Source organism: Ahaetulla prasina, chromosome 4, assembly GCF_028640845.1.
Source record: "Ahaetulla prasina isolate Xishuangbanna chromosome 4, ASM2864084v1, whole genome shotgun sequence".
Lineage (NCBI taxonomy): Eukaryota > Metazoa > Chordata > Lepidosauria > Squamata > Colubridae > Ahaetulla > Ahaetulla prasina.
In genome coordinates this window covers 120,837,897-120,860,551 of record NC_080542.1, presented here as the reverse complement: position 1 = coordinate 120,860,551, position 22,655 = coordinate 120,837,897, and the positions used below count along the sequence as shown (strand labels likewise).

At 37.7% G+C, this 22,655-nt stretch overlaps 1 protein-coding gene across 1 annotated transcript in view; it reads left to right on the top strand.

Moving 5' to 3' along the window:
• LOC131198719 (macrophage mannose receptor 1-like) overlaps positions 1-22,655 on the top strand; it is an 83,189-nt gene that overhangs the window by 42,824 nt on the left and 17,710 nt on the right. Inside the window, exons 16-24 of the mRNA XM_058183661.1 lie at positions 4,111-4,152; positions 7,576-7,739; positions 8,951-9,018; positions 9,640-9,740; positions 11,623-11,765; positions 16,933-17,053; positions 18,144-18,298; positions 19,803-19,905; positions 21,058-21,287. Coding sequence (XP_058039644.1) covers positions 4,111-4,152; positions 7,576-7,739; positions 8,951-9,018; positions 9,640-9,740; positions 11,623-11,765; positions 16,933-17,053; positions 18,144-18,298; positions 19,803-19,905; positions 21,058-21,287 — 1,127 coding nt within the window. The remainder of the gene's footprint in view (positions 1-4,110; positions 4,153-7,575; positions 7,740-8,950; positions 9,019-9,639; positions 9,741-11,622; positions 11,766-16,932; positions 17,054-18,143; positions 18,299-19,802; positions 19,906-21,057; positions 21,288-22,655) is intronic.

The following is a 22,655-nucleotide window of genomic DNA, read 5'->3' as shown; positions in this document are numbered from 1 at the left end:
ACAGATTTGGAGCTGGCACAATCCCTTCACTGATATTAAAGAATAAAATGTTTATATGGTGGAAACATAATAAAAATCATCAATGTATATGTGCCTAAATCACATTTAACAAATATAGCAAAGTAAATTTTATAAGAATGATATTTTAAAGATGATTGTTCATTCAGTTATTGAGTTGAAGGTAATATCTGGGATTGATTAATAGAATGGATTCTATTAATCAATTCAAATCAGTGTGAATATTGTGATTTTGGAGCAATTAGCATTTATTATTACAGTGTAATTAAATTGAGCCAAACCACATTTTCATTTTTTTTCTTTGTCAACATCTAATGAAATTTGACAGACACAAGCCAAATATTCACTGAAATTATGTTAGATTTAATATAACTGTTACAATACCTGTTACAGTTCCAAGTAAGATATTTGGGATTTCTTTTCTGTTAAGTGAAAAGAAAAGTGGTGACAAATTCTGGAAATTCTGTTGATATTTTGGAAATTCTGTTGGTATTTTGTTAGAATCTAGATACGGGTGTTGAAACCACTGGTGGGATTCAGCCAGTTCGCACCACTTCGGGAGAACCGGTTGTTAACTTTCTGAGCAGTTTGGTGAACTGGTTGTTGGAAGAAATCATTAGGGCAGAGAACCGGTTGTTAAATTATTTGAATCCCAATACTGGTTGAAACTCTGTAAATATTTAGTGTTTTCTAAAAGGTCAGTGGCTACTAGTCATGTGAGATATGCATAATTCTCATTAAATGTTCTCAGAGAACAGCCACAGAAGAAAATAACTATTTGTGGACTTTTGATTGTTACCTAGTTGATCAGTGCAGAGGATAGGATGCTGTTTCAGCTAAATTCTTTGCTTGACTCAGTAAGGCTGTTATATTTTTATGTCTTTGAAAATTACAATTTTTTTTAAATTAAAAAAGTTTTATTTTAACATTCATATCCAATAACATATTTAATGTACCATCATATACAATTAATTGGACCTGCCCGGTCACCACCCCCTTCCTTTAACTCTCTTCCCTTCTCTACCTTCTTCTACTTTCCACAACCATCCTCCCCCTCTCTTATCTACATCCTCTCCTCCTTCCTCCCTACTCCTTTCTTCTCCCTCTTCTATCCCTCTTCCTTCCTTTCCTCTTCCTCCTCTTCTCTTTCCTACCTCCTTCTCTCTTCTACTTCCTTCTTTCCCATCATTCTGAAGTGGTAGCTAGGCAGCTCCAATCTTACATTAATTATACGTCTTCGATCATCTTTGTACATTGACCATCAATCCATTTTCTACCCTCATCCCCTCCCCTCCCTTCCTCTTCCTCCCCCCAGCCCCCGGGACTTCCCAGAACCGAATACAGGGTATAAAACTAACAACAAAAATTAAAATATAACACAAATCATAATCCATAGTCACTCCTTAAAACCTCAACTCCCCTTCCAGAAACAAAGAAAATACATTTCTTCCAATCCATTATATATCAGACCATTCCACTCCTAGAGTTCTCAGAAATTTCCGATTGAGTTAGTGTTTGTTCTTGAATAAAGTACATAGTTTTAATATCCAACCTTCATCAATCAATATCAAAACAACGTTCCATCTTCCAATATTCACCAAGGGTTCTTCTAAAATGTCTTTCTTCCTTAAGCAGTCTCTCAAAATAGTTCATATTTCCAACTTAATTTCTTAAATTTTTCTGTCCAACCTTCAAGGGTAAACAATAGTCCATCTTTTCACATCTTTGACATTTATATACATCAAATAATATTACAAATATCCAATATATCAATTGTAATAATTAAAATCTTCACTTTACCTTGCTTATATCAAATAACATTATTAAAATTACACCTATAACTTATCCAAAATATATCTATTATAACAATTAAATTCTAATTAGCCATATAACAACATTACATCCATCTCTTAAATATAATATTTAATCCAAATTCCTAAATTTTACTATCTATCCTCCAAAGTTAAACAATATTCCATCTTCCTATTCCTTTATACCTGAAATATATCAAATAGTACCCCTAAAATTACACATTTATATCCAAAATAAATCATTTACAAAAATTAATCATAATCATATATAATAGAATTAAACATTCTCCCTCCTCTTTTTCTGTCTTACACTTTTTCCATCATCTATTCACTATTCAACTTAACATCTATTAATAAAGAGTTCCCAATCTTTAATACATTAGTGTAGAAATCTCATGCTTTACAAACTGTATTGAGAAAATACTTTCTTCCTTTATAATTCACTGTTAAACCAGCTGGAACCTCCCATCTAAAATATATCTGATGTTTCTTAAGCTCATCCACTAAAAAGGCAAATTCTTTTCTCTTTCTTAACATTTTAGGAGGAATTTCCTTCATCATTATTATATCTTGTCCTAATATTTGAAATTTATTTTTATAAAATGCTTGCAAAATTCCATACCTAATCTTCTTATTTGTAAAATAAATAACCACATCTCTCGGTAAACACTTCTGCCTTGCCAACCAAGAATTAACACGATAAATTTTTTCAATATTAACTTCAAAATCTTCTGGTTCCACTCCCTCTATCTGAGCAAAGGCCTGAATAAAAATCTCTTTCAAATTTTCCTCTTTAGATTCTCTTAAGCCCCTTACCCTTATAGCATATTCCATTAATTTATATTGTAATATAACCCTTTCTTCATCCGCCTTATCTACCTTAACCTGAATATCATCTATTTTATTTTCTAAATTAAATTAATTTGAACTTCATCTATTTTCCTTTGCAAATCTAAATTAATTTGGTTAAATTCATCCAGTCTTTCTTCTGTCTGAATACTAGATAACAATAATGGGGTAATTGATTCCTTTAATTTTTTCATCTCCCTCCTCTGTTCTTCCACCATATCTTTAAAATCCAGTATTTCTTTCTCCATTTCATTAAATTTTTGATCTATTTCTGAAAGATGAGCCTCCATAAGCTCCTGTAAAAAATTCCTTAGACTGTCTTTAATATGTTCTTTCAATTTCCGTATCTGAAGTGAGGAAATTTCCAATATTTTAGAAGTGGTTAAATCTCTTTGCTTGAAGGCCATTTTAAAACTAAATAATACCAAGAAGAAGAAAAGGAGAGAGAGAAAAAAGAAAAGAAAAGAAAAAAAAATTCAATAAGCTTTTCTTCTTAAACACTGTAAGAAAAAGATAATTAAAAAAAGAGATTAAAAAAAAATTCCATTTTTTTTAAAAAAAAATCTTGTTATATTCTTCTTAAAGGTTCCACGCCAGCAATTGTAATAAGCATTTCCTTAGCTTTTGCTTAGCTTAGCTTTCACTTTCAATACACAAAACGCCATCTTTCATCATCTCCACTCTTGAATACGAATACCTTCTCTGTCAGGGAGTTAAAATCATCTTACAATCAAATGCCAGCACTCCTGTTTTCAGCTCTGTCCGTGTTAGCAATCCTTCAGTAATCCATCAGTCACGGAGATGGACGCTGCGTTTTGTTCTGCCATTTGCAGAAGCGTTCTGGATTCTGGAGCTTTTTTTGAGCTATAGAAGGAGCGTTCCCAACAAACCACTAGAAATCTTCCTGGGGCTTTCCTTGGGGGCTCTACTTCAGCCCGAATGCTCACCTCCCCCTCTTTGCCCAAGGGTAGAGATTTACAAGCTGTTGACAGCAGATTAACGCTGTCTAAACAGCTCTACAGAATCACACAGAACTGGCGGACTAAAATAGCCCGCCATTAACGAAGCGGAGCCACCGGAAGCCTCCGAAAACTACAATTTTTAAATAATTGAGAGAACACTTTTGAAACATTTATTTAATTTATGATAATTAAACTAATTAAGAGAGGCTGTTTGGTGTAATGGCATCAAGTTGGAAACTGGGAATTTGTTAGGCACAAAGCCAGCTGAGTAACTTTGGACCAAGCACTATCTCTCAGCCTTAGGAAGAAAGCAATGGCAACCCACTTGGAAAAAAAATAACCTTGCCAAGGGAAGTGCAGGGACAGGTTCAACAATGACTTAAAGGAACCCCACCTCAATTAGAATAAAAGTATTATTCCATTCCATTTGTCCTTTTAATTGAGATTTTACTCTAACTTTTCTTTTTCAGGTGTGCAGCTAAAACCAGAACCAACAAATCCACCAATTCCAAGTACGTTATTATGGCTTGTTGTGATGATATGTTTCTTTGCTGATGATAAAACTAAAATTGTCTTCTTGAGAACAAAGTGGCCATTACTTATATATCTGTGTTAAATATAGGACACAAGTATGTAAAGGCAGCATAATGATGTCATAGTTTGCACATTGACATATTGATTTGCTGAGGGCACTGCTGGCTGAAAATAGTGAAAAATAGTTTTAAATTTGAACTTTTAGAATCTTTAAATTTTTTAAAAAACAATTGATAAAACATAGCCATGGACAAAAACATTAACACTGTTGCGATTGCATAATATGTTCCATGAACGTATTCATGCCCATAGAAGACCCAAATTACACATTGTCCAAATGTAAATTAAATGAACTACTTGAAAAAAAAGTAAAGGCTCAAGAGGAAAGCCTAGATACTATGAGATTCAATCTACAAAATGAGAAATTCTAAACAAACTAAATAGGAGTTTATCCAACTGAACACAGTTCCTTACAGAAGAAATGATTCTGTACATAACCTTTAGAGAGACAATAGGCTTAAGTTCCAGAAAAATCTTTACAGTTTTGAAGAATGGGCCTTATCTAACAAAATGAAATTCAATGGTGAGAAAAATAAGGTTCTATACTTAGGGAAGAAAAAAAACCCCAAATGCACAGGTATTGATTACGTGGTACCTGGCCCAATAGTAGTACCTGTGAGAGGGATCTAGAAATCCCACTTGACAGCCACTTAAATACAAGCCAGCAGTGTGTTGTAGCTGTTGAAAAAGCCAATGATCCTAAGCTGCATTAATAGGAATAAATCCAGATCAAATGAAGTTTTAGTACTACTTTATAGTGTCTTGGTAAGATCACACTTGGAATATTGAATTCAGTTTTGGTTGCCATGATATAAAAAAAGATGTGAGATTCTCGAAAGACTGAAGAGAAGAGCAACAAAGATGAAGAATGGTTACAGGAATTGGTTATGTCTAGTCCAGTGGTTCCCAACCAGTGTGCCGCGGCACTAAGGGGTGCCGTGAGATCTTTTGAGGGTGCCGGGAACTTTTGAGCTACGGAGATTTTAAATATCTATTTCCTTATAAGGGTGCCGGGAACTTTTGAAAGGCTTTCCAAGGGTGCCTCAAACAAGAAAAGGTTGTGCCTCAAACAAGAAAAAGTTGGGAACCACTGGTCTAGTCTATTGAAAAGAAGGATTAGGAGTGACATGATAGCAGTGTTCCAATATTTGAGGGACTGTCATAAAGAAGAGGAAGTCAACCTATTTTCTAAAGCACCTAAAGGCAGGACAAGAAGCAATGGATGGAAATTGATCAAGGAGAGAAGCAACCTAGAAATAAGAAGAAATTTCCTCACAGAATAATTAATTAGTAGAAAGGCTTGCCTTTAGAAGTTACGGTGCTCCATCACTAGAGGACAGATTAGATAGCCCTGAAATGGTATAGGGCAGTGGTGTCATCATGTGATATATCGTGTTTTTTCCCCCTTCACTAAACCAAGGGTGGGCATGACTAATGTGTGACCCACCCAGCCCAGGGCCCACGAGTTTCACATCTTTGGTATAGGGTTTCCTGCCTGAACAGAACATGGACTAGAAGGATCTTCAAGGTTCCTCCACTCTGTTATTCTATTATTCTGTTATCATTTCCTAATAAACTGGAGAGTCTCAATCTGTTATTAGCTGCAATGCAAGAAGAAAAGGCTTAATTCCATCTTGCCTATTTATATTATATTATGATTTGCGTGCCAGTGTATATGGTGGGGGGTTGTTTCCTAATTTGATCACAACAATAATCCTATAAATTAAGTTGGACTGAAGAGAATATCAACAAAGATGAAGAATGGTTACAGGAATTGGTTATGTCTAGTCCAGTGGTTCCCAACCAGTGTGCCGCGGCACTAAGGGGTGCCGTGAGATCTTTTGAGGTGCCGGAACTTTTGAGCTACGGAGATTTTAAATATCTATTTCCTTATAAGGGTGCGGAACTTTTGAAAGGCTTTCCAAGGGTGCCTCAAACAAGAAAAGGTTGTGCCTCAAACAAGAAAAAGTTGGGAACCACTGGTCTAGTCTATTGAAAAGAAGGATTAGGAGTGACATGATAGCAGTGTTCCAATATTTGAGGGACTGTCATAAAGAAGAGGAAGTCAACCTATTTTCTAAAGCACCTAAAGGCAGGACAAGAAGCAATGGATGGAAATTGATCAAGGAGAGAAGCAACCTAGAAATAAGAAGAAATTTCCTCACAGAATAATTAATTAGTAGAAAGGCTTGCCTTTAGAAGTTCTGATGCTCCATCACTAGAGGACAGATTAGATAGCCCTGAAATGGTATAGGGCAGTGGTGTCATCATGTGATATATCGTGTTTTTTCCCCCTTCACTAAACCAAGGGTGGGCATGACTAATGTGTGACCCACCCAGCCCAGGGCCCACGAGTTTCACATCTTTGGTATAGGGTTTCCTGCCTGAACAGAACATGGACTAGAAGGATCTTCAAGGTTCCTCCACTCTGTTATTCTATTATTCTGTTATCATTTCCTAATAAACTGGAGAGTCTCAATCTGTTATTAGCTGCAATGCAAGAAGAAAAGGCTTAATTCCATCTTGCCTATTTATATTATATTATGATTTGCGTGCCAGTGTATATGGTGGGGGGTTGTTTCCTAATTTGATCACAACAATAATCCTATAAATTAAGTTGGACTGAAAGAGAATATCCCTAATCACCCCAATGAGAGTCTTGAAATTGATAACATTTGTAACATTGTCAGATCTTTTCGTAAACTGAAGGCTCTTTGCAGATTGGCTGGCTGGGACCGCAGAATATGAGAGTCAGTTTGGTGTACAGCTGGCCTAGAAACCAGGAGACTATGAGTTCTAGTCAATAGTGGTTTTCACCTACCTTTGCTACTGGTTCGGAATCGTGAGCACACATGTGCACGTGTTCGCTTTGCTCACAAGCAGCGCTTCTGCACATATGCAGAACCTTCTGTGCATGCACAGAGTGTCTTTGATGACATCCGGGCAGTGGGCGGAGCTTCCCATGGCCACCACTACCAGTTTGCCCGAAATGGGGTGAACTGATAGAAACCCACCACTGGTTCTATTCCCATGTCTGGGTAACTGTGGAACAGTTACTCTCTCTTAACTCACCATCTAAGATTGTTGTTTTGAGAAAATAGGAAGAGGAAAGTGCTCCAACACTGGAAATTTTTAAGAAAATTTTGGATAACCATCTGTCTGAGATGGTGTAGGGTTTCCTGCCTGGGCAGGGGATTAGACTAGAAGGCCTCCAAGGTCCCTTCCAACTCTGTTGTTATTATTAAGTGTATTGTGTATCTTGCCTGCCTTAAGTTACTAAGTAATAAATGTGGAATAAAAATATAATACATAAATAAATAAATAAATAATATTTCTTATAGATTATCCATTTACTAGTGATGGCTGGCTCGTCAATGAAGACAAGCAGTATTATTTCAACACCAACAAATTTCCAATGGAAGAAGCCCGTGCATTTTGCAAAAAAAACTTTGGAGATTTGCTTGTCATTGAAGATAACACTGAAAGGAAGTTTATCTGGAAATATGTAAGACACTCATTTATTATTTCTGACATGAAAACAATGAATATGCATTATTTGCTTATTTTTAGTTTATTTTAGGGATTTCTGTGGCTGCCAAACAGTGGTTCTTACAATAACCATAGCCTTCTTCATAAATTTATAGCACAAAATCTGCATTATCTGTATTGCCTATTCCTGAATTAAAATTTAAATAGCATACAAATTCTATTCTACAATTGTTCATACCAAAATACTTTAAAAGTGCTGGAAAAAGTATGGAAGGACAGCTTTTGATTTTCACAACTTGATCAACTTTTGATCACAACTTGATTCAGACATGCTGGTCTATATTCCATGTGCATCAATTTTCTTCTATCTCTTCCGCCAGTTAACCTATGGGTTCTATTTTTGGAGCCATGCCAGGCATGCCAGTAAGAGGAGCCTCTCTACCCCTTGAGTCATGATAAAGCTTAGGGTTTCCTGATGACTCCCCATCCACATTTACATCAGCTCCATTATAAAATGAGCTGGGACTCCCCCAGCCACAATCCTGTCTAGTTGGCAAAATGCTATAGGCACTCTCATGCTCCAACATCAGTTTTATTGAATATCTTTACAAGACAGCCATTCATCTTAATCAAAGTAGAATAACAGAAAAAAGGAGTTGGAAAAGACCTCAGAGGTCTTTTAGTCCATCCCAAGCAGGAGATCCTATTCCATTCTTTATAATTCTCTTTTGAAAATCTCTTTAAGGCATGCCTAACTGAGGAAATCATATTGCTAAAATAATCTGATTCTTGATTTTATCTGGTTTGATAAACAGGAACTACCAGAGTTGTACCTTAGAAAGAACTAAAATTTTATCAAGTTTTTCTGTGATAAAGCAAGGGCCATTGCTAAAAGTTACAAAAATCCATACTATGGAATGCAAGAAGAAAAGGTTGGAGTTGAGGTGTTTAACCAATTTCCCTGCCTGATATTTTTCTGCTGTTATTTAGGAGCCAATAACCAGTGAATGTTCATTTTTCCTGACTCCATCTTGAATCAAGGTGTTACAGGATCATAAAAATTTTTTAGGAGCCAATAACTGGATTATTAGCAACTCTAATTGCTTTTTTCTTAAAGGAACAATGTTTGTTTTCTAAAAAAGCTTCTTAAATCTTAATATATTCTTGCTTGAGACATAATTCACAGGTTACAAATATATATGATACCCTTTTGTTTTGATTCTTTAGATCTTACAAAATGAACAGGTGAATAGTTATTACATTGGGCTGCAACTGAGCCTTGATAAAATAACCAGGTGAGCAAAAAATTACTGCATTTTATTGCAGCATATACATTTCTTTTTTCTTGTTTTGTTATCCTTATACAGATAATTAGGATTTTCATCTAGGAGAGGCCAATACATTGGACTAGTTCACATAGCATATTGTCCTTATTACTCCATGTGGGGAGTAACGGAATAACAGAATTGAAAGGGACCTTGGAGGTCTTCTAATCCAACCCCCTGTTCAGGCAGAAAACCCTATACCATTTCAGACAAATAGCTTCTTAAAAACTTCCAATGTTGGAATATTCACAACTTCTGGAGCCAAGTTTTTCCACTGATTAGTTGTTCTAAATGTCAGGAAATTTCTCCTTAGTTCTATATTGCTTCTTTCCTTGTTTAGTTTTTATCTATAGTTTCCAGTAGGGGAAAGGGTTTCCAGTGCATGATGTCATTATAATGTAAGGTTTCTCAACTTGGCAACTTTAAGATGTATGCATTTCAACTCTGAGAATTCTGGTTGGGGAATGCTGGTTGGAGAATTCTGGAAATTGAAGTCCATATATTTAAAGTTGCTAAGTTTGAGAAACACTGTTGTAATGGGAGCCTTTGCTTTTATATTGATTGACAATAATATGATAACTTGTTTTAAAGCTGGATAGATGGAACTCCTGTCCAATATGTTGCCTGGGCACCACATGAACCTAACTTTGCAAACAATGATGAAAACTGTGTGGTCATTTACAGGACTACAGGTATGTGGCTTGCTAATTGATGATACCAGTTTCAAAAGTATTTCTGAATGCATGCTAAAATTCATGATTTTAGTAATGGTGAAATAGTTCACAATGCAGAATATATACACACATATATATACATAAATACATGTATCTATATCTATATATCTATGTATCTATCTATATGTATATACATATATGTATGTGTATGTGTGTATATGTGTGTGTGTGTGTGTGTGTGTGTATGTGTGTGTATATATATATATATATATATATATTTGTTTTCTGAGGTTTTCGTGGGTGTTTGTATGTAGGTCTTTGGTTATTCGGGTTTTCTCCCGCGTAAAATTGGAAGTGTCTTGGCGACGTTTCGACGAAGTCTCATTCGTCATCTTCAGGCTTCAGCTTCGTGCTTCTGGGAGCAATGTGTGATTGCAGCTGTTTCTTCCTTTTAACTGCTAGTGGGGGTTTGAACTGATTGGGTGGGAGCTTGGCTGTGCTCTGATTGGATGGGGTTTTTTTGTGCTCTGATTGGCTGGGTGTGTGTCCTGTTTGGGTGGGGGCTTGGTTGTGCTCAGATTAGTCTGAGTTGCAGGGGGATTTGAGCTGGTGAGCTGCATTGCTGTTGTTTGGCTTCGACTCTTGACTGTGGGGAAAATGTATTTTTTGCACTACCATGCTATAGGATTGAGATTTTGTTTAAGGACTCAGCCTTGATAAGCTGTTCTTATAACATTGTCAACATCTCTATATTCTTCTCTACTTTTTTCAAGGCTGTCTCACATTTTTTTTGAATGTATGACCTTTACTAGTTGTAGTCCTTCTTTAGCCTTGAAGGTCATTGTGATATTTCCTTTTGGTTTAGCTGCTGCTCTCTTTGGACAAATTTCATTTTTCTAATTTGCTCATATTGCTGAGTAGCATCGTTTTGACTGGATTTATTTATTTATTTGCTGCAACTAGAGATTAGGTACATCTGGAGTAACTGTGAAATCTGGTTTTCAATATATTCTGTGACTCCCAAGTTGAACAATAGAGATGTCTACAGTTGACATGCAGGCTGGTTAATTATAGTGAATCTATATCACCAATGTTGTCTTCTACCAGGATAAGGGCTTTGGAAAAACAGTAGTAATGTGCATATGCTATTTGAATGCGACTCAAGCCAGCATGCCCATATTCCTGTTCAAAAGATTGAAACGTGCTGTTTTTAGGACATTCACTTCTATAGATTGGATAGCCAACTGTGGCTCTTTTCCCAAATCTGAAAGGAATTTGGAGTAGGCTGATTGGCTGAAGGAAGAAGTTGATTGATTCTCGTATTGTGTTATGAATATTAGATTTTGTTTCATATGCTGGTCACATAGTCTTTCTAATTACTTTGCCAACAGTCAGCTGTGTTTGAAATGTCTTTCTACTATTCTGAGCTCAGAATATATGGATATAGAATCTGGAATTCCAATTAGTCAGTTAGCATTAACTTGTATCTTTCCAGTAGTTTCTTAAGAACTAAAATAATGTTATGTTTAATAGCAAATAAAATAGAAAAGAATCAATTCCTTATTATAAATGGGACAATTAATTCAGACTAGATAGTCTGAGTAATATGCAGGCTAAGAGGCATCTGGAGACAATGCTGTCTTGTGAGACACCCATCAACAGTCACTTCTAGCATGGATGAATTTTCTAAATAAATGTTCCTCTAATGATCTCTTTGTGTGCCAACAGATGCAATAGCAGCTCATGAAGTTATAGATAACATTTGATTTTAGCTATTGTCATGACAGATTAGAAATGTATGGTGCTTTGGTTGCAAGATTGTGCATACCTTCTTGGCTGTTTAACCACTCTGTAGTCCCTTCTCCTGCTCACACTCAACCATTTGTTTTCTCTTGTTTAGGACTTTGGAACGATATAAACTGTGGCTATCCATCTTCTTTTATATGTGAAAGACATAACAAGTCAGTCAACGCATCTGTGGCTCCCACACCACCTTCCATTAAAGGAGGATGCCCTGAATCTTGGCTTTTGTTTGAAAACAAGGTGTAGTAATTAATTCCTTTTTTTTAAAGAATCACTCCAAGAAACAAAAGGATAACAATTTGAGAGTGATTTTCTATGGAATATTTTTTTAGACAATTAAAATAAATGCCTTGATAAGATGACACCACTGAATAATTTTATGCATATGTACATATTTATGCACACGACCACGGAGACATCCTCAGACAGTGCTGGCTCTTCGGCTTTGAAACAGAGATGAGTCGGGAATGACTAGCACATACGTGCGAGGGGAACCTTTACCTTTACATAAAATAAAGGTAAACACACATCAGCCTTACCATGTAAACTACACAGTACACATGACCAGATAAATTAATTCTACTTTATGGCAAAGCTAGATTAGCAGAATCTTGCAAATCTGGAAGTACATTTCTTCTGTTGTCACTCTATGACCAAGCCTCTTGCTCCGGCCACTATTCAGCTATAGCCATGTTGTCTCTTATCTGACAGTTTCCCTAGGCAGCATCTTTTCACACACACACAGAATCTCTCAAGGTCTTTCCCACATACCATTACAAGGCTCCTTCACATTAAACTTGAGTCCCAAGGTCATTCACAAAATAATAGAATCACACGATTGGAAGATATTTGCTACTTTTCTTGAAATGGCAGAAGCTCTGTAACATTATCATCCTGCAAGCTCAGTCCATTTCATGCATGTGTGCACCATTGCAATGCATAAATGAAAATGGATAGGGCTTGCCTTGTTACACTGCTTTTATTGGTTGGCCCTCTTTGCTCCTCCATTCATAGGTACCAATATCAGTTCCTGCAGTTTCTTTGGCAATAATAAGGAAACACATTGTCCTAGTGGTTTTCTGGGATCTTTTTTGATTTTCCAATAGAACACGGGTGTCAAACTTGCAGTGTCACATTGCCATCACATGACATTTCTTGACATTTGTTTCCCTTCGTGGGGCTGGGGTGGGCATGTGACTCATCTGGCCTGTGGGCCACCAGTTCGACACCCTGGCAATAGAGGATACATGTCTGTTTCCAAGTACCAACCAGATTACGGGTGAAATCTAAAAATTTTCCCTACCGGTTCTGTGGGCATGGCTTAATTGGTGGACGTGGCTTGGTGGTCAGGTGATTTGGTGGGCGTAGCCAATAACAATAAATAATAAAAATAATAAAGTACACAAAACAATAAGAGGTACCAAAAACCAACTTTCACCACACAATACAACACAACTGACTCACACACAATGTAAAAGCAGCTGTACTTCACCCAAAATGGCCCCTGCAACAAGCAGGAGCCTCATACAGCCACAAAAAGCTCAAAAACTAACTTTCACACTTTACACACACACACAACACAACACAACTAACTCTCTCTCACACAAAATGCCACATACAGCTTTATGAGATTTTGTGTGTTTATGTAGTTAGGGTGAAACACTACACCAAATCTCAGAAAGCTGCACAAATATTTTATTTTATTTATATTTTTTAGATCAGGGGTCTCCAACTTTAGTAACTTTAAGGTTTGTGGACTTCAACTCCCAGAGTTCCTCAGCCAGGAAAGCTGGCTAAGGAACTCTGGGAGTTGAAGTCCACAAGCCTTAAAATTACTAAGGTTGGAGACCCCTGTTTTAGATAAAAGCAGCTAAATTTAAAACTTCTTTAACTTTTAATTGCTGTCTAAAAAAAAAAAACTCCTTAAAAAAACCCAATTAACTATTTTTAAAGCTCCCCCCCCCAGTTACTTACCCAATTGGAGGCAGGCAAATTGAGTTGCTCACCGAGGAGATGGATTGCAGGCAAGCAGATTCAGTTGCTAGCTGATGCAATTGATTGGAGCAGCCGAAGCAAGGGCTTAGTGAGCCCGAAAGAAGCAGCAATTAGGCAAGTGGGGACCGGGCGATTGGGTGGGCATGGGTGGGGGCTGTTGTAAGAGGTTGTAAAAAAATGATTTTAAAAGCTTGTGATGATCAGGCAACTCAGCTGGGATTGTCAGAGGAAAAAAAGCTTTTAAAAGGCTCCTCTAACGATCCCAGCTGAAGTTGCCTGATCACCAGAACCTCTTAAAGGATTTTTTAAACAACCTCTTCGGCTGAAGAGCTTGTAGAAAACATGCTTTTTAAAGTTCTGGCAATCAGGCAACTCAGCTGGGATCACCAGAGGAGCCTTTTAAAAGCTTTTTTTTACAACCTCTTCTGCCGAAGCAGTTGTTAAAAAAAAGCTTTTAAAAGGTTCTGATGATCCCAGCTGAGCCACACAATCATCAAAGGTTTTTTTTTACTTTTAAAAGCATTTTTCGGCCGAAGAAAAAATGTTTTTAAAAGTAAAAAAAAAACAACTCTCTGATGATTGTGCGGCTCAGCTGGGGCAGGGGGCTGGGGCAGGGATATTTGCTACCGGTTCTCTGAACTACCTGCCACCATCGCTACCAGATTGGGCGATCCAGTCCAAACTAGGAGCATTTCACCCATGAACCAGATCTAATTTTTCAAAATCAATCAATATAGTTAATTTTATAATATAACCAATTTGGTATAATATTTAAGATCTGGTCTAGAAACCAGAAGACTAAGTTATACACCCCCCCTCGCTAAGGTATGAAAGATGGTTTGTTTGTTTGTTTGTTTTTTTGTTTGTTTGTTTAGTCAAACATGTATTAGATAACAAGTATAAGTAAAAACATGGACATGAACAAGGAATGAGTACAAGTAGGGAACAGTAGGACACGGACGGGAGGCATGATGGTGTGCTTATGCACACACCCTTTATGGACCTTTAAGGAAAGGGGTGAGGTCCATGGTAGACAGTTTAAGGTTGAAGCTGTGAGAGTTTGAGGATGCAACAACAGAGTCAGATAGAGCATTCCAGGCATTGACCACTCTGTTGCTGAAGTCGTATTTTCTGCAGTTGAGTTTGGAACGGGTTGTCTTTAGTTTGTATCTATTGTTTGCCCATGTATTATTGCAATTGAAGCTGAAGTAGTCATTGACAGATAGGACGTTGTAACGGACAATTTTGTGTACTATACTTAGTAGTACACAAAATTATGGTTAGATGACTTTGAGCCAGTTCCGCTTTCCCATCCCAGTCCGTCTCATAGGATTGTTGCTGTGGGGAAAATAAGAGGAGAAAGGTGTAATAAGAATTTTCTCCACTTTGAGTTACTTATAAACTAAGGTGGGATAAAAACCTAATCATTAATCAAGAATTAGATGCTGCTACTCAAAATTCAGTGAATATACTTAGAAAAGCACTTATTTATTTATTTATTTATTAATCAAATTTATATACCGCCCTATCTCCCAAAGGACTCAGGGCGGTTCACAGGCAAATAAAAACATATAAATACAGATTAAAATGACAATTAAAAAACTTATTTTACAAGGCCGAATATTTAAAAACAGTATAAATAATAAAACCCATTTAAAACCAATAAATTTAAAATCTAATCCAGTCCTGCGCAGATGAATAAGTGTGTTTTAAGCTCGCGACGGAAGGTTCGGAGGTCCGGAAGTTGACGAAGTTCTGGGGGTAGTTCGTTCCAGAGGGTGGAAGCCCCCACAGAGAAGGCCCTTCCCCTGGGCGTCGCCAGATGACACTGCCTCGCTGACGGCACCCTGAGGAGTCCCTCTCTGTGAGAGCACACGGGTCGGTGAGAGGTATTCGGTAGTAGTAGGCGGTACCGTAAATAACCCGGCCCTATGCCATGGAGCGCTTTAAAGGTGGTTACCAAGACCTTGAAGCGCACCCGGAAGGCCACAGATAGCCAGTGCAGTCTGCGCAGGATAGGTGTCATACGGGAGCCACGAGGGGCTCCCTCTATCACCCGCGCAACCGCATTCTGGACTAACTGCAGCCTCCGGATGCCCTTCAAGGGGAGCCCCATGTAGAGAGCGTTGCAATAATCCAGGCAAGACGTCACGAGGCCGTGAGTGACCGTGCATAGGGCATCCCGGTCTAGAAAGGGGCGCAACTGGCGCACCAGGCGAACCTGGTAAAACACTCTCCTGGAAACGGCCGTCAAATGATCTTCCAGAGACAGCCGTTCATCCAGGAGGACGCCCAAGTTGCGCACCCTCTCCATCAGGGCCAATGACTCGCCTCCAACAGTCAGCCGTGGACTCAGCTGACTGTACCGGGATGCCGGCATCCACAGCCACTCTGTCTTGGAGGGATTGAGCTTGAGCCTGTTTCTCCCCATCCAGACCCGTACGGCTTCCAAACACCGGGACAGCACTTCGATAGCTTCATTGGGGTGGCCCGGTGTGGAAAAGTACAACTGGGTGTCATCCGCGTACAGCTGGTACCTCACACCGAAGCCACTGATGATCTCACCCAGCGGCGTCATATAGATGTTGAACAGAAGGGGTGAGAGAATCGACCCCTGAGGCACCCCATAAGTGAGGCGCCTCGGAGCCGACCTCTGCCCCCCTGTCAACACCGTCTGTGACCGATCGGAGAGATAGGAGGAGAACCACCGATAAACGGTGTCTCCCACTCCCAATCCCTCCAACCGGCGCAGCAGGATACCATGGTCGATGGTATCGAAAGCCGCTGAGAGGTCTAATAGGACCAGGGCAGAGGAACAACCCCTATCCCTGGCCCTCCAGAGATCATCCACCAACGCGACCAAAGCCGTCTCCGTGCTGTAACCGGGCCGGAAACCGGACTGGAACGGGTCTAGATAGACAGTTTCATCCAGGTGTAAGGGAAACTGATATGCCACCATACTCTCTACAACCTTCGCCGCGAAGCGAAGGTTGGAGACCGGACGATAATTACCTAAAACAGCCGGGTCCAGGGAAGGCTTCTTGAGGAGGGGCCTCACCACCGCCTCTTTCAAGGCGGCCGGAAAGACACCGTCCACCAAAGAAGCACTCGTAATCACTTGTGAGATTGCTGTCTGTTGCGAGCACAGCTCTCTAGAAGACCTTCCCAGCTGAGATCTGTGTGGTCTCCATCTTGATAACCTGGCTTCCCCACCTAGGCTTTGGATAAAAAAGGTAGGCAAAATGGGTAATGTGTTGATTTCTAACTGTTGCTTTTTTCCTGGCTGTTTGATTTTTAAATTATATTTTATTGTGGCTTTTATTGTTTGTGACCATATACATTTCTAAAAAAATTAATAATAAAATAAACCTTTATTTGTTTCTATCCTTGCATTTTAATTTTTTTAAAAAAGTGCTATAAATTCTTTGGATTTAATCAAGATGACCAAAAAAATTGGAAAAATGCACGGAAAGATTGTCAGAAGGAAGAATTTGGAGGAAACCTGGTTACAATACTCAATAAAAGGGTACAAGGTATATGAGCACCATATCAATTAATAAAAGTTTACTTATTTGTGAAATTTTACATCATCTTTGGGATTATTATGTTTTATGGGATAAATATGCCATTGATGAAACTACCTGACCACTTCTATGGAACTTACAATACTAGTTTGAACCCAGAATTTAAAATGAGAAGTTATAATACCTTAATTTATATTTTTCCCCTTATTACTACTGCTAGAACAACTAATTCCTTCCTCTTTGATAATGACACACCTGTGTTTGTCCCAAAGCAAATATAGTTGTAAAAGTCATTTTTCATCTTTAAGATAAAATTGAAAATTGTGATTTCATACCGAAGAAAGTTTCAGATGTTCCTTTCATGCTAAAAGCAAAGGAGCGGTGGGAGGGAAATGTACCTGCTATATATATTTATTAGAGATGTGCAAAACCTTCGTTTCGCTTTGTATTTTCCCTATTGGTTATTCATGGTAAGACAGCTAGGAACAATCCTGAAAGACATGGCTACTCTAACAATTTGGAAAAAAAATAATCTTTATATGTACTCTTGAACACTCAAACACATCACTTTCCAAGTATTTACACAGCCATAATACTTATAGATTTTTGCAGTCATAAAATGTGTAAATCATTTAGAGCAGCTTCTTTGATTGAGGTGCTATACACATTGATAACACACCCACATATTTGTTTTATGGTTCAGTTGTATTGCTCTAGGATCAAAGGGAAATTGAAATATTTTAATCAAAACATAAATAAATGGGGTGTTCATATAAATTATAAAAGCTTGAGCTCACTTGTGTCAATAATTGCAAATTACTGTATCTAAAAGAAGTATCTCAGTGGAATTATAACATTCCAAGGTGTGCATATTCATTTCCCACAATTTGAGGTACATTTTCCAAACCAAATTTCAGACTTCAATTATTTTTATTTCACATACTGGTACTCATTATTTAAGTCTACTTTTCAATATGTTTTAGTTAATTTCAGAATTCTCTATTTAATGAAGTATTTGCTTTGATTTCATGCTGTCCCAAATGTTAGGTATGTCTATTTTTTCTGATCACATTCTTCTTTCATTACTTTTTCTTTTTAGCCTTTCTTACCTTCCATTTAAATAAATTCCAAAGTGATGTATGGATAGGACTAAATGACATCAATGAGGATCAAATGTACCTCTGGACAAATGGGAAAGGACTCAGTTACACAAACTGGGACAAAGGATTCCCAGTGAGTTATGGACCAAACAGTGTAAGTATTTGTCTACAGGATGGAATCTGGAAACCTCTCCCAATTTCCTTGCTTTGTCTTTCCAGACTCAACCTCTGTTATATGAGTCTGAAATTAGAGTCACATGATTAGAAGAAAAAAAGCAACATGAGTAGGCAAAATAATTTATGGAGAACTACAAGTGGTTATTAGTTTATTTTGTTTTGAATTAGATTTGAAGGCAGATGTTCTCTTATATATACATACAAGGACACATAAGATACTCCTTTACAGTTTCCTAAACTAGATATGTGTCATTTCTCGGGATTATGCTGCAACTACAGAGGGCAGCTAAGCAATCACAGGAAAAAGTATAGCTGCTTTAATGAGTTGCAGACAGGGTCTATGTTAGCATCTCATGCAGTCTGAAGCACTTTTCAGTTCCATTGCACATCTCTATCAGCATAATAAATAAGTAAAATACTGAAAATACTGAAAATCAAATCTCAAGGTATTTCCTCTGAGGGTAGGATCAAAACCAGTGTTTCTCACTTTAAGAAGTGTCGGTTTCAACTTCCCAAATCCATTAGCCAGTTTGTTGATCTAAACAATCAGCTAGCAGGGACAAGTAAGGGGGTATCATGCAGACTGGACAAAACAATTAAAGGATAGCAACTGGGCAAGTGACTGTTCTGATTGTTACCCAGGCAAAAGCTGATCTTGACCAATGCCCTCTGCAGGAAAACAAATAGGCTACCTTCGTGAATTGCCTTGATACATAGCAGGTCTCGTAATAAACATACAGTATAAGAGCAGCTATTATAGCTGATATTTCCTTATTCTATCACAGATTTGTCATATCTTGACAAATACATCCAACTATGTTTCCATCCTGTGGAGCTATGCCTGAGTTATGATTGGGGGAGTGGGTGGGTGGGATTTACCATTTGCAGCACACAGTTGATTAGTGACATCATGGACATTCTTGCTTTTCCATACTGCCAGAAACCATGATGACTGATTCTGCACAGGAGGTTCTTGATTTATGGCCACAATTGGAATCAGAAATTCCATTGCTAAATAAGGTGATTGTTAAATGAATCATGCCCAATTTTACAATCTTTTGTTATCAAGGCTGTTAAAAGAATCACTGCAGTTGTTAAGTGAATCCTATCATCAGTAGGTGAATCCGCCTTACTCCATTGACTTTGCTTGACAGAAACCTGCTGAAAAGGTTGAAAATGTTGATCACATGACACTAGGATATTATTACAGTGCAAATATATGTTGATTACCATGTGTCCCAATCTGGATCACATGATTGTGGGGAATGCTGCAATGGTTGTAAGGACTGGTCATAAGTCAGTTTTTCAGTGCTGTTGTAACTTAGAATGATCACTGAACAAGTGGTTGTAAATTGAGGACTATCTATAACATTCTCTACCAACTTTCCCTGTTTGCTCATGGCTGTTAAATTGGTATGATTGATGAATTAAGGAGTTTATTCATACCACTTTCAACATTTATTGTTTTCTATTTCATATAGGAAGATTGTATTGCAATGAAATCATTACCTTACAAAAGTGCAGGCTTATGGAGAAATAGTTATTGCTACTATAAGAAAGGGTACATATGCCAAACCAATGTTCGTGAGTATTTTGTCTATTTTTTTGCTCCCTCATCTCTTTTTTCTTTTTGAAAGGAAAAGCCTACTTTGATTTAAATACCTCTAACTTTTCCTTTCAATGTTTCAATACAACAACAAGACCATGATGGTTTTTGAACTCAGAGCATAACTATGATGCAGAATAATAATTAGGTGTTTTATTTATTTAGCAAGACATGCCTCTCCACTTGAAAAATGACTGAGAAGCATAACATTTGATTAATGCAATAATAAAATCAAAATGCACAATACATTCATGTAAAATTTCATCAGGCACTAAACTGCCAGTACTTCGCTTATTTTGTGAATCACTAACAAGGATGGGGCAGCCTTCAACCTGAGAGTGTGTGCTGTTCCAGAGAAGAGATGTGACTAGGAAGAATGTTCTCCTACGTCAGGGGTGTCAAACTCACGGCCCGTGGACCTGATGCGTCACGTGAGGGCCACCCCTATGCCTGGTTTAGCGAAGGGGGGAAAAGTCACGATACATCACATGATGATGTTGTGATGATGAAAGTTTAACACCCCTGTCCTATGTGGTCCTTGGTGATGAGACCTAAAGCCAGTCTGGTCTACTAGATCTCACCAGATAGGCAAACTTTTACTCAGAGCAGATGATCGCAAAGATATTTAAGTCCTGATTCACGCAATGCTTTAAGAGTGACAATTATCATCTAGTAACCACTAGTTACTTAGTAACTTGTGCAGCTTTTAAAGCAAAGAAATAACTGAGTTAAACCCGTTACTTAAGCTGCTTCAGTTGGGACTAACTGTAACTTCTGAGTGATCTTCAAGGACAATCCCATGCAGAATGAATTGCATTAGTCCAGCTAAAAAGTGTGGAGATATCACATTTATTACCCAGTCATGAAATAATAATAATAAAACAAGCAGAGAGCAGTGGATTTCTTTCAAACTTCCCACTATTTTCTATGATCAAAATACCTGAAAGTGTTTCAAGGGGGGCTACTTGTTTTGATCCTGAAATAAAAACACATTTCTCATTCCCAAAACATATGTCAATTTACTCCAAATATCATTTCCACTGTATGTCTAAAACGGGGTTTTCTCATTCTGCATTTTATGTCTTCATAGTTTTGAAAAGAGCCTTACAATGTTCTTTTTTCTTTTGTAGACCCCAAATATTCTTTTCTTCCATCCACTACCCCAGAGCAGCGTTTCCGTTATAGAAATAGCAGCTACTTTGTCATTGAAGCCAAAATGACATGGGAAGATGCAAGAAAAAGCTGTGAAAGGAGAGACTCGAGTCTTGCTAGCATTTTAGATCCCTTTAGCCTCTCATACCTCTGGCTAAAATTACTAAAACAAAAAAGGATTGTATGGCTTGGCCTCAACAGTAATCTGGTAAATGCAATTTATATCAATCCACAAAGTTCCAGCTATTCAAACTCGTATTTGTTTATTTATTTTGGAGCATTCAAGAATATGCTATTCATTTTGGGCAACAGTTGTTTCATTCAGTGAAAATAAAAATTAGAAAACTATCATAGATGAATGAAATGACTATTTGCTACAACTTCCAGTCAATCTAATATGACTTTGCCCTCCCAGACTAGAATCTGAATTCACACATACCAATATTTAGAATAGAATAGGATAGAATTCTTTATTGGCCAAGTGTGATTGGACACACAAGGAATTTGTCTTGGTGCATACGCTCTTAGTGTACATAAAAGAAAAGATACATTCACCGAGAATCATAAGGTACAACACTTAATGATAGTCATAGGGAAACAGTCAATATAAATCTTAAGGATACCAGCAACAAGGTTACAGTCTTTATTTTATTTTATTTTATTTTATTTTATTTATTTATTTATTTATTTATTTATTTATTTATTTATTTATTTATTTATTTATTTATTTATTTTGTCATAACAATGTACATAGGCATCACACAAAAGATTATATCGTATATAAACATATATATGATGAAATATAAGGAGGTATAAGCATATATATATATGTAGGTCTTTGGTTATTCGGGTTTTCTCCCGCGTAAAATTTGAAGTGTCTTGGCGACATTTCGACGAAATCCCATTCGTCATCATCAGACTAGGTGCTTACAGCTTCCTATTTGTAGGAGAAATGTATGATCGCTGCTGTTTCTTCCTTTTAACTGCTAGTGGGGGTTTGAACTGATTGGTTGGGAGCTTGGCTGTGTTCTGATTGGGTGGAGGTGTGTTCTGATTGGTTGGGAGTTTAGCTGTGCTCTAATTGGATGGTGGGGTTGGCTGTGCTCTGATTGGCTGGGGGTGTGTTCTGTTGGGGGCTTAGTTGTGCTAGGTTGGTTTGAGATGCAGGGGGATTTGAATTGGTGAGTTCATCTCAAATCAACCTAGCACAACTAAGCCCCCCCCAACAGAACACACCCCCAGTCAATCAGAGTACAGCCAACCCCACCATCCAATTAGAGCACAGCCAAACTCCCAACCAATCAGAACACACCTCCACCCAATCAGAACACAGCCAAGCTCCCAACCAATCAGTTCAAACCCCCACTAGCAGTTAAAAGGAAGAAACAGCAGCGATCATACATTTCTCCTACAAATAGGAAGTTGTAAGCACCTAGCCTGATGATGACGAATGGGATTTCGTCGAAACATCGCCAAGACACTTCAAATTTTACGCGGGAGAAAACCCAAATAACCAAAGACCTACATACAGACACCCGCGAAAACCTCAGAAAACAAATATATATATATATATATA